General features: G+C 40.7%; 1 protein-coding gene across 4 annotated transcripts in view; it reads left to right on the top strand.

Moving 5' to 3' along the window:
- ocrl (OCRL inositol polyphosphate-5-phosphatase) overlaps positions 1 to 16,112 on the top strand; it is a 117,900-nt gene that overhangs the window by 61,718 nt on the left and 40,070 nt on the right. For all 4 annotated transcript variants that reach the window (XM_087992051.1, XM_043704675.2, XM_043704674.2 and 1 more), the window contains 3 exons: positions 1,904 to 2,015; positions 3,031 to 3,140; positions 6,099 to 6,234. In XM_087992051.1, coding sequence (XP_087848177.1) covers positions 1,904 to 2,015; positions 3,031 to 3,140; positions 6,099 to 6,234 — 358 coding nt within the window. The remainder of the gene's footprint in view (positions 1 to 1,903; positions 2,016 to 3,030; positions 3,141 to 6,098; positions 6,235 to 16,112) is intronic.

The following is a 16,112-nucleotide window of genomic DNA, read 5'->3' as shown; positions in this document are numbered from 1 at the left end:
ACGCAGGTCAGTAGTGTGGTCAAGAAAGCATACAGCATGCTTTCCTTCGTCAGATGGGTATTGAGTACAAAAGTTGGCAGGTCATGTTACAGTTGTATAAGACTTTGGTTCAGCCACATTTGGAATACTGTGTACAATTCTGGTCACCACATTACCAAAAGGATGTGGATGCTTTGGAGAGGGTGCAGAGGAGGTTCACCAGGATGTTGCCTGGTGTGGAGGGTGCTCACTATGAGGAGAGGTTGAGTAGATTATTTTCTTTGGAAAGAAGAAGGTTGGGGGGGTAGCTGATTGAGGCCGACAAAATCATGAGAGGTGTAGACCGGGTGGATAGCAAGAACCTTTTTTCCAGAGTGGAGGATTCAATTACTCAGGGTCATGAGTTCAGAGTGAGAGGGGAAACGTTTAAGGGACACGTGTGGAAGGTTCTTCACGCACAGGGTCATGGGTGCCTGGAATGCATTGCCAGCGGAGGTGGTAGGAACAGGAACGATAGTGTCATTTAAGATGTAACTAGACAGATACATGAATGGGCAGGGAGCAAAGGGATACAGATCCTTAGAAAATAGGCGGCAGATTTACATGCAGGCTCTGGATGACCACAGGCTTGGAGGGCCAAAGAGCCTGTTGCTGTGCTCTAATGTTCTTGTTCTTTGTACAGCTCTTCCTTTCTCCCAACATTGTGTGTCATTAAACAAAAAGTTTTCTCTTGGCTCACTGTATGTCTTGCACTAGTCTCTCTGATTTTGCTGAATAGTACAATATTTCCTGCTGTAGTTCATCTTGGTTTACTGGAATAAGAATGTCAAAACAAATTATATTTAGGACTCTTATGAATAGAATACAAGGGATTTTACTTTTATCATTTTAAATTTGAACCCAAACTGCAAAGGTGAAATTCGCTAAAACATCTGTGCCCTCTAATCTTTTATTTGAAACTAGGCAATTTGGCAGGCATTTGGAAAAGTGATACTGCATCACAATTCTGGCAACTTGCAGTATAGTTTTTATTTGCGCTTAATCCAACAAGCCAACTTCCATAAGTAAATTTGGACTTACTGTGAACTTACTGGATTTAACAAATCATCTGGCAAATGAACAATAAACACTTAGTATTTAGGTGTGCACTTCTGATAATATACAATATATAATCAAAAAATATAACTCTGCAATTTCTGTTGTAAAATAGTGCAAATTATTTTTCGTGCATTTTCTAAAATCATGACAGTAGAGGTCGATTGAAAGCAGGTAGTTAGGTCCTCAGCCATTTGGCCAAGTACTTAATGCAGAAAAAATGTGAAGAAATACTCCAAACGTTAGAAATGTAGAACTGTTTGTTGTAATAGTCATTGGCTAGTGTGAACTGCAAATGTAAACCAAGTAATTCGAGTTCCATAGGTCAAGTTGAAAAGCAGCAATATTTTGCTATCTGGAAAAATTGCGCTCTTAGCTATTTCTCATAACTTACTTTGCACTGTATTGTACAGTTTCTATATAACCACTGTTCCTTTGAAGACAGGTATAAAATTACTTTGTGCAGTTAAACAAAAATTTTACATATCCCTCCACTAACATCATTTAGATACCTTCTATCAAAGTGCCCAAAGATTAAGGTCTAACAAGTTTTATATACTCCTCAATTTATTATACTATTCCACTAGTTTAAAAAGAAATTTCAAAGATGTTTTAATTGAATTTAACACGTGCTGTGCAGTAGATGTCAAAAGTTTCAATGTATCCAATTGATTTCTATCCTAATATATGTTTGCTCTTTGCAATTTCATAATTTGCAAGGTTCTCCAGGAATATATCCCCAACAAAAAGCTGGACTTTGCTGTAATGCATTTCCTCCACTTTTTTCAAATTTTCTAACCTTTCTCATTATGTCTGTTTCTTGTCACAGTGTTGTTATTTGGCTCGGGGATCTGAATTACAGACTCTGTCTCCCAGATGCCAGTGAAGTGAAGGCATTGATAGAAAAGCAAGATTTGAAGAAACTTTTGGAATATGACCAAGTAGGGAAAGTTAAAACTTGCTGATTCTATACTATCTTTGCTCAGCTCCTGAGAATTGTGAAAATAGTGCCATAAATAGCTTCTGTATAATCACTAGAACTGTAATTATAAGTATTTTAAAATGTGCCAATTTTGTTTCGTACTGCTAACTTGTTTATATTGTTTTACTTAAATGCCACACATGTTTTGCGACTAATAATTAATATAATAGACTGGCTTGACTATATCCAAGCTATACCTGCAACTTGTTTTTATTTTTAAACTCCACTTGTGGAGTATAGGGATGCGGGTGTCGCTGGCTAGGCCAACTTTACTGACCATCCTTAATTGCCTTTGAGAAGATGGTGGTCAGTAATTAGGGATGGCTAATAAAGGCTGGCCGGTGAGGACCCTTCTTATAAAAGAACAGATATGCAGAATTTTGAAAGATGAACAGCTATTGTTTTGTGTGATCAGCATGGGAAAAATGTGTGAATGTGCCTCGTAACTTATATTGTTTTATGTGAAAAATACCTAATGTTAAATTTTTGTTTATTGTTATGCTACTTGAGTTTTTAGTACATGTGCTTAATTTTATTGTGCATTTAGTTATGAGAACAATTATGAGCTGGTCTATTTTAAGTCAAATTATAGAATGTGATTTAGGAAAAACTTTGAAGTGTTGGGGAGCATTAAGTTTGCCAGTGTACTATCAGTATTTTGTAGAGGACATTGCTTGTTGATATTGACCAATTGTATATTTTTGTAAATTGTGATTTTACTTGTTCCCTTGAATATCTAAAAAGCTATAGCAGTTCTTAAAGTATGTCCTGTTAGTAATATGCATCAGGTTAGTGTATCTTTACTGCTTTGTAGTTTGTAGTACTGTTGATGTGCGTTTGTATGTTTTTACATAAAAATCATTGGCAGTTTGATATCCAATTCCATCAGTGTACCTGCACTTTAACTTGGATTAAGAGCATAATTTGATTAAATTTATTTAATAATTACTTATGACACTTTTTGTATTTTTTAGTTAAATATCCAACGCAAAACTAAGAAAGCATTTGCAGACTTCAATGAGGGAGAAATTCATTTCAGACCAACTTATAAGTATGACACCAAATCTGATCGTTGGGACTCCAGGTAAGTAGTCATGACAGATTTGTTCAAGTTGTTAACAATGGTATCTTAGGAAATATCTTGTGAACAGGTTGTTTAAGTTTTTGTCATCATTTGTAGATTTTATGATGGAACCGATGAAACATTGTAACAAACTGTTTCTATTTTGGGTACAGTTCAGGAAATTGTATACAATATCAGTTTGAATTGTCTTGCTCGAGCCTCCTTTTAATTTTATTTGCGGATTGCAGAAAAAAAAGAAAATCTTCTGGGAAGCAGTATAACCTTGCAGTATTTTAGAGTACCCACTTAAATTTTTAGTTGAACTTTCCTTGAAATACTTCAGTAGTAGTCTAATCCACTGACAGAGTAATCCAATTTTAATTAACTGGAAGATGAAATTAAAATAGTTACAAAGCCTTTTACTGGATGTAGGTTTGCTGGCTGAGCTGGAAGGTTAGTTTTCAGATGTTTAGTCACCATACTACGTAACATCATCAGTGAGCCTCCAGATGAAGCACTGGTGGCATGGCCCATTTTCTATTGATGTGTTTAGGTTTCCTTGGGTTGGTGACATCATTTCCTGTGGTGATGTCATTCCCTGTTATTTTCCTCAGGGGTGGGTGGTAAATGGGATCCAAGTCAGTGTTTGTTGATAGATTTCATTTTATGATCCTGGCTTAGCATCACCTCATTGCTGTTATCTGATTTTATTTTAGCTTTTCTACTTTTCAACCTTGACTGTATTGTGAACCCTGAATGTTTTCCATTCACTTGCCTCAATTGGGGGGGAAAAAAGAACATTTTAAGATAAAAGCAAAAGATTGCAGATACTGAAAATCTGAAATCAAATCCAAAATTGCTGAAAATAATTGATTTTGTAACACCTGTATGGTAAGAGAGAAACAGTTGGGTCAATGGGCTGAGAAGTGGCAGATGGAGTTTAATTTGGATAAATGCAAGGTTTGAATTCTAAGACAAACCAGGACGGGACTTAAACAATTAATGGTAGGGCTCTGGCGCGTATTGATGAACAGAGAGAGGTGTAGGGGTACAGGTACACAGTTCCTTGAAAGTGCTGTCACAGGTGGACAAGGTGGTGAAGAAGGCATTTGGCATGCTTGTCTTCATTGGTCAGAGCTTTGAGTATTGGAGTTGAGACGTCATGTTGAGGTTTCACAGGATGTTGGTGAGGCCACTTTTTGGAGTACTGCTTACAGTTCTGGTCACTCTGCTTTAAGAATTATACTATTAAATTGGAATGGGTGGAGAAAAGGCTTAAAAGAATGTTACCAGGACTGGAGGGTTTGAGTAATAGGGAGAGGTGGGAAAAGCTGTTTTTTTTTCATGGAGCATAGGAGATTGAGAGGTGACCTCCTAAAGGTTTTACAAAGTCGTAAGGGGAATAGCAAACGCCTTTTCCCTAGGGTAGGGAAATTCAAAACTAGAGGGCATAGGTTTAAGGTCAGAGGGAAAGATCCTGAGGCAAAGCTTTTTCACACAGAGGGTGTATATGGAATGAACTACCAGAGGAAGTGGTCAATGCAGATACTTGGACACTTAAAAGGTATTTGGACAGGTACATGAATTGGAAAGAGGGATATGGACCAAACATAGGCAAATGAGACTAGTTTCAGTGTTTGGGAAACCTGATTGGCATAGAGGAGTTGGTCTGGAAGGTCTGTTTCTGTGCTGTATGACTCAATGACTCAAATATGAATTGAAAACCTCACTAGCCTTCAAGTTCAATGGATCATTCTCTGCCATTTCAATAACTTCTCAATTAACCCAACACTTTGTCCTTTGTCAGGGCACGTTATTAGGCAAAGTAGGAGATGTACACATGCACTCTTACGTCCTCTCTCCCCAACATCCACCATACACTCTGCAAGTGGAGCAGTGCTCTACTTACACAGCTTTCAATTTGCGATACTATATTCACTTCTCACAATGCAATCTTTTTAACATTGCTTGGAACAAATCCAGATCAGGTGATCACTTTGGTATGTTGCATTCAGTCAAGCGTGACCCTGAGCTTTTAGCTGCTTGCCATCTTAATTCCCCACTTTACTAATTTGCATTTTTGTCCTTGGCCTGCTGCTGTGTTCCAGTGAAGTTTAGTGCAAGCCTAAGGAGCCGCACCTCATCTTCCTATTTACCATTTTACAACCTTGTTGACTCAATACTGATTTTTAACAATTTGATCTGTGACCTCTGTCCCCCATTTTGATTGTTTTTACCATGTGCTGGTCTGTTTAGTTTATATTTTCAGATCTATACATTAGCTATCATCCACACTCACTCCGGACAAAGGTTTTAATCACTTCAACCATTAATGTTTGCTTTTTATGCCACGACGTCTTCATTACTTAAACTCTTCTGCCTTGTACCCTATTCCAGTCCTTCCAATTTGTTCTCTCTCTACCCTCTTTTACCCATCCTCCACCCCTTTCAAAGGCATGAAACCCATCATATTTCTATCTTGAATTCTAAAGAAGGATCTTAAGTAATTCAAAACACAACTGTTTTGCTCTCCATGATCAAATATATGCTGCCAGCTAATTAATGGCAATTACAGCTATTCCGCTGTTTTGGTATTTCACTTTCACCTCTCTTGAAGAATAAGAAAAATTGGCTAACACGTTTGTCTGAGAATGCAAGTTGTAAGGTTATCCTAATTTCCTTTGTAAGCTATGCTTGCTGGGCACCGCAGGAAAATTGGCACTTTCGTGTTTCCTGCTCTCCTGTAGCCTCCCAATTCTTTTCAGACATTTACCCACTCCCACAGCTTGGCTCCAAATGAGAAGTCTTTGTTTGATGCGAGCAACTCCAGTAAACTGTGAAATAGGCCTGTGTCTGGAATAATTTCTCTAGGTTCGGATACTTTTGCCGACTAGAAATAGTTCCTGTTTGTTTATGCTATGTAATATACCTCAAGGTTTATTGTATTGAAGTAACAAGCTGATTGTTTCTCCATGGCAGTGGCAAGTGCCGTGTCCCAGCATGGTGTGATCGCGTGCTCTGGAGAGGTGAAAGTGTTCATCAGAGAAGTTATCGAAGTCACATGGAGCTTCGAACCAGTGATCACAAGCCTGTCAGTTCACTCTTGGATATTGGGGTGTGTATTGTATGTATTTTTATTTTTCACCAAATGGAGTAAAAATCGCAGTGTCAACCACCGGTGTCAACTCGGCCCAGAACAAAGCTGGTCAAATCTGTGATGCATAGAAACATAGAAAATAGAAGCTGAAGTTGGCTGTTCGGCCTTTTTGAGCCTGCTCTATCAATCAATATGGTCATGCAACTCAGTACCATGTTCCCACTTCCTCCCCATGCTCTTTGATCTCTTTCACCCTAATAAGTATTTCTAATTCGTTATTGAAAATATTCAGTGTTTTGACCTCAGTCCCTTTCTGTGATGGATAATTCCACAAGCTCACCACTCTCTGGGTGAAGAAATGTCTCCTCTCCGTTCTCAATGGTCTATCCCATGTCATTAAATAATGACATCTTGGCTGGACTCCTCGGTCATCAGGAACACCCTTCCTGTGTTTGCTCTGTCTAGAGCTGTTAGAATTTTTAGGTTTTTTAACTTGATCTTTCCTCATTCTTCTAAACTTCAGTGAATATAGTCTTAACCAATTCAGTCTCTTCCTACATTGATTCCTAGGATGACAGGGCCAGTCTGTTAAACCTTTTTTGTATCCCTTCCATAGCCAAAACATCCATCGTCCGTTAAGGAAACCAAAACGGCGCACAATACTCCAGGTGTTGTCTTACCACGGTCCTATACAATTATAACAAGACATCCCTGCTCCTGCTGGAGAAAGTGAGGACTGCAGGTACTGGAGATCAGAGCCAAGAGTGTGGTGCTGCAAAAGCACAGCAAGTCAGGCAGCATACGAGGAGCAGGAGAATCGACTTTTCGGGCATAAGCCTTTCCTGATGAAGGCTTATGCTAAAAACGTCAATTCTCCTGCTCCTCGGATGCTGCCTGACCTGCTGTGCTTTTCCAGCACCACACTGTCAATCCCTGCTCCTGCACTTGTATCCTCTTGCTAAGAAGGGCAACATACCATTTGCCTGCTTCACCACCTGCACTTGCACGCTTACATTAAGTAACTGGTGTACGAGGACATCCAGGTCTTGTTGTACTTCCTTCCTCAGTCTATCACCATTCAGATAATTGCATTCCTGTTTTTGCTACCAAATGCTACCACATTTATCCATATTATATTGCATGTGCTTTGCATTTGTCCACTTATTCAGTTTGTCCAAATCACACTGAAGGATGTCTATATCCTCTGCCAACCAGTTCTTTGTCTGTGTCAGTATACTATCCCCAGTCCAATGTGCTTCAATTTTAAATGCTAATTTTGCCTTGGCAAAAGCCTTCTGAAAGTCCAAGTAAACCATCTCTGCCAGCTCCCCTTATCAACTCTATTAGGTACATTCTCTCAAAATTCCAGTAGAATACGCAAGCATGATTTCCCTTTCGTAAATCCATGCTGATTTTGTCCAGTCCTGCCACTGTTTTCCTTGTTCTCTGCTATTAAATTTTTTACAATGGATTCTAGCATTTTCCCTACCACTGACGCTAGGCTAACCGATCTATAATTTCCTGTTTTCTCTCTACCTTTTCTAAATAGTAGGGTTACACTAGGGTAGGGGATATATCAGTAGAGACACACAGACATCTAAAGAGATGTTTCAGAATAAGTATATTCCTACCACAGTAAAATCCTGGCTATCTAGTGCCCCATTACCCAGTATTCTCTTGCAGACTGCAACTGAGAGGGGAAGGTTTCATTGCTCTAAGAACTAATCATACATTCTGCAGGCCAAGCAGTTATTTACTTATTGTACTTTCAGTTTATGATTCAATTATTCTATCATTTGTTCAAACCCTCACATCCCCCCTCACAGAGAAAGCCAGTGTATTCTCTCTCTCTCCATGAATTCTCCCTGCACGATAATAATTCTGAAGTTTAGAGCCTGATCCAACGAGGAGTCTGCTTAATTCTATCTTACCTGCACTTGCATTTCCCTTGTGGCAATCACAGATGTGACTGAGCTTTTTTTTTAGATTAGACTACTTAGTGTGGAAACAGGCCCTTTGGCCCAACAAGTCCACACCGACCCGCCAAAGCGCACCCACCCAGACCCATTCCCCTATGTTTACCCCTGCATCTAACACTAAGTGGAATTTAGCATGGCCAATTCACCTAACCTGCACATTTTTGGATTGTGGGAGGAAACCGGAGCACCCAGAGGAAACCCACGCAGACACAGGGAGAATGTGCAAACTTCACACAGTCACCTGAGGCAGGAATTGAACCCAGGTCTCTGGCGCTGTGAGGCAGCAGTGCTAACTGGGAGTCCTGAATTTATCTCTCCTACTACATTAGGAAGTGGCTGTTCGGTTCCTGCTACAGTACCCTTTGGGTCTTCATTTGGTTATCACATCTCCAACGCTATCTGGCTGTATATTTGAGATGATGTGGAGGTGCCATTGTTAGACTCGAGTGAACAACGTCAGAAGTCACATGACACCAGGTTATAGTCCCAACAAGTCTATTTGAAATCATAAGCTTTCGAAGCACTGCTCCTTCGTCGGATGCAGTGAAGAGAAGTACACAGACACACAATTTATAAGCAGAGTGATCAAAAGATCATACAAAGAATATCTCTGAGACGGTGCAGAATGTTCTGAAAGGGGAGAGGGACTAGCAGAAGGTCATTGTACGCATTGGACCTAATGATATAGGAAGGGTAAAGGATGAGATTCTGAAGGGAGAAGAGAGAAAGTTAGGCAGGAATTTTAAAAGGAGGTCCTCGAAGGTAATAATATCTGGATTACTTCTGGTGCTACAAGCTAGTGAGGGTAGGAACAGGAGGATAGAGCAGATGAATGCATGGCTGAGGAGCTGGTGCAGGGGAAACGGTTTCACGTTTTTGGATCATTGGAATCGCTTTTGGGCTAGAAATGGCCTGTTCGAGAAGGACTGATTGCACCTGAATTGGAAGGGGACTAATATACTGGAAAAGAGATTTGCTAAAGCTGCTCAGGAGGATTTTAACTAGTTGCGGGGGGGATCCAGAGAAATTGTGAGGACAGAGATCAATCTGAGACTAGTACAGTTGGGAAAAGGAACAAGTCAGACGGGCAGGCAGGAACAAAGCAGAGAACAAGGTAGGACTGATAAATAAAACTGCATTTATTTCAATGCAAGAGGCCTAACAGGGAAGGCAGGTGAACTCAGGGCATGGTTAGGAACATGGGAGTGGGATATCATAGCAATTACAGAAATATGGCTCAGGGATGGGCACGACTGGCAGCGTAATGTTCCAGGATACAAATGCTACAGGAAGGATAGAAATGGGGGCAAGAGAGGAGGGGGAGTAGCATTTTTAATAAGGGATAGTATTACTGCTGTACTTATGGAGGATATTCCTGGGAATACATTCAAGGAAGTTATTTGATGCGAACTGAGAAATAGGAAAGGGATGATCACCTTATTGGGATTGTATTATAGACCACCTAATAGTCAGCAGGAAATTGAGAAACAGATTTGTAAGGAGATCTCCGTTATCTGTAAGAATAGTAGGGTGGTTATGTTAGGGGATTTTAACTTGCCAGACATAGACTGGGACTGCCATAGTGTTAAGGATTTAAATGGAGAAGAATTTAAGTGTGTACAAGAAAATTTTCTGATTCAGTATGTGGATGTACCTACTAGAGAAGATGCAAAACTTGACCTACTATTGGGAAATAAGGCAGGGCAGGTGACTGAGGTGTCAGTGGAGGAGCACTTTGGGGCCAGCAACTATAATTCCATTAGTTTTAAAATAGTGATAGAAAAGGATAGATCAGATCTAAAAGTTCAAATTCTAAATTGGAGGAAGGCCAATTTTGATGGAATTAGGCAAGAACTTTCAACAGTTGATTGGGTTCAGATCTTTGCAGGTAAAGAGACAGTTGGGAAAATGGGAAGCAGTCAAAAATGAGATAACAAGAGTCCAGAGACAGTATATTACTGTTACGGTGAAAGGAAAGGCTGGTAGATGTAGGGAATGCTGGATGATTAGAGAAATGGAGATTTTGGTTAAGGGAAAGAAGGAAACACATCTTGGGTATAAACAGCAGAGATCAAGCAAATCCTTAGAGTATAAAGGCAGTAGGAGTATACGTAAGAGGGAAATCAGGAGAGCAAACAGGGGACATGAGATAGCTTTGGCACATAGAGTTAAGGAGAATCCAAAGGAATTTTATAAATATATTAAGGACAAAAGAGTAACTAAGGAGAGAATATGACCCCTCAAAGATCAGCAAGGCAGCCTATGTGTGGTACCATAGGAGATGGGGGAGATACTAAACAAATATTTTGCATCATTGTTTACTTCGGAGAAGGACATGGAAGACATAGAATGTGGGGAAGTAAATGGTGAAATAATGAAAAATGTCCATATTACAGAGGAGGAGGTGTTGGATATGTTAAAACACACAAAAGTAGATAAATCCTCAGGACCTGATCTGATGTACCATAGGACTGTGTGGGAAGCTAGGGAAGTGATTGCTGGGCCCTTTGCTGAGATATTTGTATCATTGATAGTTACACGTGAGGTGCCGGAAAACTGGAGGTTGGCTGACATGGTTGCCACTATTTAAGAAAGGTGGTAAGGAAAAGCCAGGAAACTGTTGACTGGTGAGCCTGACATTGGTGGTGGGCATGTTTTTGAAGGGAGTGCTGAGGGACAGGAATTACATGTATTTGGAAAGGCAAGGACTGATTAGGGATAGTCAACATGGCTTTGTGCGTGGGAAATCATGTCTCACGAATTTGATTGAGTTTTTTCAAGAAGTAACAAAGCTGATTGATGAGGGCAGAGCGGTAGACATGATTTATATGGACTTCAGTAAGGCGTTTGAGAAGGTTCTTCATGGGACACTGGTTAGCAAGGTTAGATCTCATGGAATACAGGGAGAACTAGCCATTTGGAAACAGAACTGGCTTGAAGGTAGAAGACAGAAGGTGGTGGTGGAGGGTTACCTTTCAGACTGGAGGCCTGTGACCAGTGGCATGTCACAAGGATTGGTGCTGGGTCCACTACTTTTCATTATTTATATAAATGATTTGGATGTGAACATAAGAGGCATAGTTTGCCGATGACACCAAAATCGGAGGTGTAGTGGACAGCGAAGAAGATTACCTCAGATTACAACGAGATTTTGATTAGATGGACCAATGGGCTGAGGAGTGGCAGATGAAGTTTAATTTAGATAAATGGGAGATAGATGCTGCATTTTGGAAAGGTGAATCAGAGCAGGACTTATACATTTAATGGTAAGGTCCTAGGGAGTGTTGCTGAACAAAGAGACCTTGGAGTGCTGGTTCATAGTTCCTTGAAAGTGGTGTTGCAGGTAGATAGGATAGTGAAGAAGTTATTTGATATGCTTTCATTTATTGGTCAAAGCATTGGGTATAAGTTGGTTCAAATATTGTGTGCAGTTCTGGTTTCCCTCCTATGGGAAGGAATTTGTGAAACTTGAAAGGGTTAGAAAAGATTTACAAGGATGTTGTCAGGGTTGGAGTATTTGAGTTACAGGGAGAGGCTGAATAGGCTGGGGCTGTTTTCCCTGGAGTATCAGAGACTGAGCCTTATAGTGGTTGATAAAATCATGAGGGGCATGGATAGGGTAAATAGACAAAGTCTTTTCCCTTGGGTGGAGGAGTCCAGAATGAGTAGGCATAGGTTTAATGTGAGAGGGGGAAAAAATTAAAAGGGACCTAAGGGGCAACTTTTTCATGCAGAGGTAAGTGTATGAAATCTGCTACCAGAGGGAGCAGGGGAGGCTGGTACAATTACAACATTTAAAAGGCATCTGGATGGGTATATAAATAGAAGGGTGTAGAAGGATATGGGCAAAGTGGTGGCAAATGGGACTAGATTATTTTCGGATATCTGGTCGGCTTGGACGAGTTGGACCAAAGGCCTTTTTCCGTTCTGTACATCCCTATGACTTTGTGACTCTAAACGGTGTGAGTGGAAAGTCGACAGGCTAAATAACAAGTCTCTGCAGGTGGTTACTCACACCGTCTGACATTTTTGATCACCTGCAGAGTCTTGTTATTTAGCCTGTCGACACTTCACTCACACAGTTTGTACGATCCTTTGCTCTGTGTGTCTATAAATTCTGTCTGTGTGATTCTCTTCACTTCATCTGGAAGCTTGTGATTTCAAGTAAACGTGTTGAACTATATCCTGGTGTCATGTGACTTCTGACCTTATCTATTTGAGAACTTCCCTGAACCCCCTCTAAAGTTGGCAAGGCAGTTTCTGCTTGCCAAACTTTGGGCTCAACAAACAAAGGTATGCCTGCTTCTCATTTACATTTTCCTGCCTTGTTTTGAGAACTTTGCATCTCAGTTTACCTCTGAGCAAAAAGACTACGCTAGCCACACTTTGACTCTTTCAAACTCTGCTGTTCTTGTTCCGGCACCTTTTCTGGTTCCTGAACCTGGGGTCTATCAGTTTCAGGTACTTGTGGGGTTTCAACACCGTTTCTACTGTCTTTTGGATTGTTACAAGCAGGGCTTTTAGAGTATCAATTTCCCCAGTTTAGTTTCTGTTGGGTTGGACTGAACCCATTCTGTCACCAGTCTTTTTGCGATGCCCTTGCTCATTGGCTGGTGAGTTTTGGCTGCTTTACATCTCTTAACACTACCCTGTAACGGATAGTGGGAGGCTGTTAATGAGCTGTTTGTTTTAATGAAGGAGTTTCCACCTCCCTGGTCAAATCAGTTGAATACATCATAAGAAATGGATACAGAAACCATGCTGGCAATACAGAACTGACATAGGGTCTCTGAGCTCAAAACATTAAATCTGTTTCCTCTCTGCCGATGCTGCCACTCGCTGTGTTCCTCCAACACTCTGCTTTTTGCTCAGATTTCTAGCATCTGCAGTTCTGTGTTTATTCTGGGAAATGAATAATTATCACCTCTGTAGGCGCAATGTATGTCGAAATGTCTCTTCTAGTATTGAGACAGACTTGGAAATGGAGAATCTGCATTCTCTTTGTTTTGATGCTTTTTAACATGTGCACATGATGACAGTTGTGAAATTCCACAATGGTGATCTAGTTAGCTATATCTTTCGACAGTCCAATGCTAAGAAATTTCCTGTGCTTAACCAACTTGTATGTAATAAGAGCTGCAACAAGTATTTTAAAAGTCTCGCATGTCAATTTTTTAAAATATGGGGAGCGTACGACATGGGCATCCCTTTTAATTCTTGAATGAGTTGATATTTCAGAATTTTCCAATGAAAAATATCTGTTCAGTTCATCTACCATTTGTTTATGGTTTGTCACTAATTCCTAATATTAATTACTAATAGTCATTTTTTTAGGACTAATATTTGCTTTAAATTTTTTCCTAAATATCTGAAGGAACATTTTTTCTAGCTGTTTTTAAGCTGATTTTTCTCTCATATTTTAATTTTCCCTCCTTATTAACCTAATAGTCATTCTTGCTGTTTGTATATTCTGTGCAATTTCCTTACCTACTATCTGTCTTTGCACGATTGTATTTTTGAGTTGAAACTATGTTTGACTTTTTTTAGTTAACGAAGGATGCGGGTCCTTCAGAAGTTTTTTACTTGTTGGAATATGTCTATTCAATGCTTTCTGAAATATACCCCCTTAAGTGTTTGACATTGGACCTTGACTGATCCGTCCCTTAACTTAAATTCCTCCTGTTATTATAGACCCATCCTTCTCTCCCTTTAACAAAATGTAAAATCCAAGAAACAATGTTGGCTTTGCCTGATGATTTTGAACATAACTTCTTTAATAATTGCTTCTAGCACCTTCCCTTTGACAGATGTAGTTTCATGCCTGCTGTATTCTTTTTTTGAATTAAAGGAGTTATATTTGCTATGTTTAATTCTAATGGATCCTTGCCCAAATCAAAAGTGTTTAGAAAGTTAAAACCAATACACCAACAGTCTCACGGTCTCCCTAGCAACTTCTTTGAACACCTGAGGAAAAGAGATCTGTTAGGACCAGGGCACATACTAGACTGCAGTGCCAACAATTTGTTATGCCACTTCCCAGGTAATTTTACAGAGGAACATTAACTTTCAATTTCTGATTTACACTTATTTCTGAGAATGCCACTTGTATTCTGCCTCGTGAAGACTGACTCAAAATATCTAATGCAGTACTTCTAAATTCCTCCTACCCTTCCATTTCCTATCATTTAGCTGTTTCTCAGATGTTACTTGTATAGTGAAAACCAATGCAAGATACCTATCCAATCCTTTTCCTCTGTTCCATCGTTAATCCTCCAGTTTCCTTTCTGGCTAGGTTTGTCTTGAACATTTTTTTTATCCTTTATTAATTTTTTGATTGTTCTTCGTTTTTTTCCTTCTGTTCATTCCATGGAAGTGCCACCTGTCTTTGTCTATTTATGTGCCTTTTTTAGAGTCATACAGCATGGAAACAGCCCCTTCAGTTCACCAGGTATTCTAAACAAATCTAGTCCCATTTGCCAGCATTTGGTCAATATCCTTCTAAATACTTCCTATTTATGTATCCATTCAGATGCCTTTTAAATATTGTAATTGTACCAGCCTCCACCACTTCTTGCAGCTTATTCCATACACACACCAGCCTCTGTGTGAAAAAGTTACTCCTTACATCCCTTTTCAATCTTGTCCGTCTCACCCTATACCTATGCCCTCTAGTTCTGGACTCCCCCATCCCAGGAAAAAGAGCTTGCCTATTTACCCTATCCATGCCCCTCACAATTTTATAAACCTGTATAAGGCCACCCCTCAGCCCCTGACTCTCCAGGGAAAACAGCCCCAGCCTGTTCAGCCTCTCCCTATAGCTCAAACCCTGGCAACATCTTTGTGAATCTTTTCTGAACCCTTTCAAGTTTCACAACATTCTTCCTGGAGGAGGGAGACCAGAATTGCAGACAATATCTCATAAGTGGCCTAACCAATGTCCTATACAGCTGCAACATGACTTCCCAACCCTTTCACTCAATGCTCTGACCAATAAAGGAAAGTATTCGAAATGCCTTCTTCACCATCCTGGTAAAAACAATGACTGCAGATACTGGAAACCAGATTTTGGATTAGTGGTGCTGGAAGAGCACAGCAGTTCAGGCAGCATCCAAGGAGCAGCAAAATCAACGTTTCGGACAAAAGCCCTTCATCAGGAATAAAGGCAGAGAGCCGGAAGCGTGGGGAGATAAGCTAGAGGAGGGTGGGGGTGGGGAGAAAGTATTCTGGATTAGTGGTGCTGGAAGAACACAGCAGTTCAGGCAGCATCCAAGGAGCTTCGAAATCGACGTTTCGGGCAAAGCCCTTCATCTGGGGAGAAAGTAGCATAGAATACAATAGGTGAGTGGGGAGGGGATGAAGGTGATTAGGTCAGGGAGGAGAGGGTGGAGTGGATAGATGGAAAAGGAGATAGGCAGGTAGGACAAGTCATGGGGACAGTGCTGAGCTGGAAGTTTGGAACTAGGGTGAGGTGGGGGAAGGGGAAATGAGGAAACTGTTGAAGTCCACATTGATGCCCTGGGGTTGAAGTGTTCCGAGGCAGAAGATGAGGCGTTCTTCCTCCAGGCGTCTGATGGTGAGGGAGCGGCAGTGAAGGAGGCCCAGGACCTCCATGTCCTCGGCAGAGTGGGAGGGGGTGTTGAAATGTTGGGCCATGGGGCGGTGTGGTTGATTGGTGCGGGTGTCCCGGAGATGTTCCCTAAAGCACTCTGGGGAGACTGGGCACCTCCTAGTAATGTAGAGGAGACCGCATCGGGAGCAACGGATACAACAAATGATATCAGTGGATGTGCAGGTAAAACTTTGATGGATGTGGAAGCCTCCTTTAGGGCCTTGGATAGAGGTGAGGGAGGAGGTGTGGGCGCAGGTTTTACAGTTCCTGCAGTGGCAGGGGAAGGTGCCAGGATGGGAGGGTGTGTT

Source organism: Chiloscyllium plagiosum, unplaced genomic scaffold (genome assembly GCF_037043375.1).
Source record: "Chiloscyllium plagiosum isolate Xiang-an unplaced genomic scaffold, Cpla_swu_hap1 HiC_scaffold_11, whole genome shotgun sequence".
Lineage (NCBI taxonomy): Eukaryota > Metazoa > Chordata > Chondrichthyes > Orectolobiformes > Hemiscylliidae > Chiloscyllium > Chiloscyllium plagiosum.
This window is presented reverse-complemented; position numbering and strand designations above follow the sequence as displayed.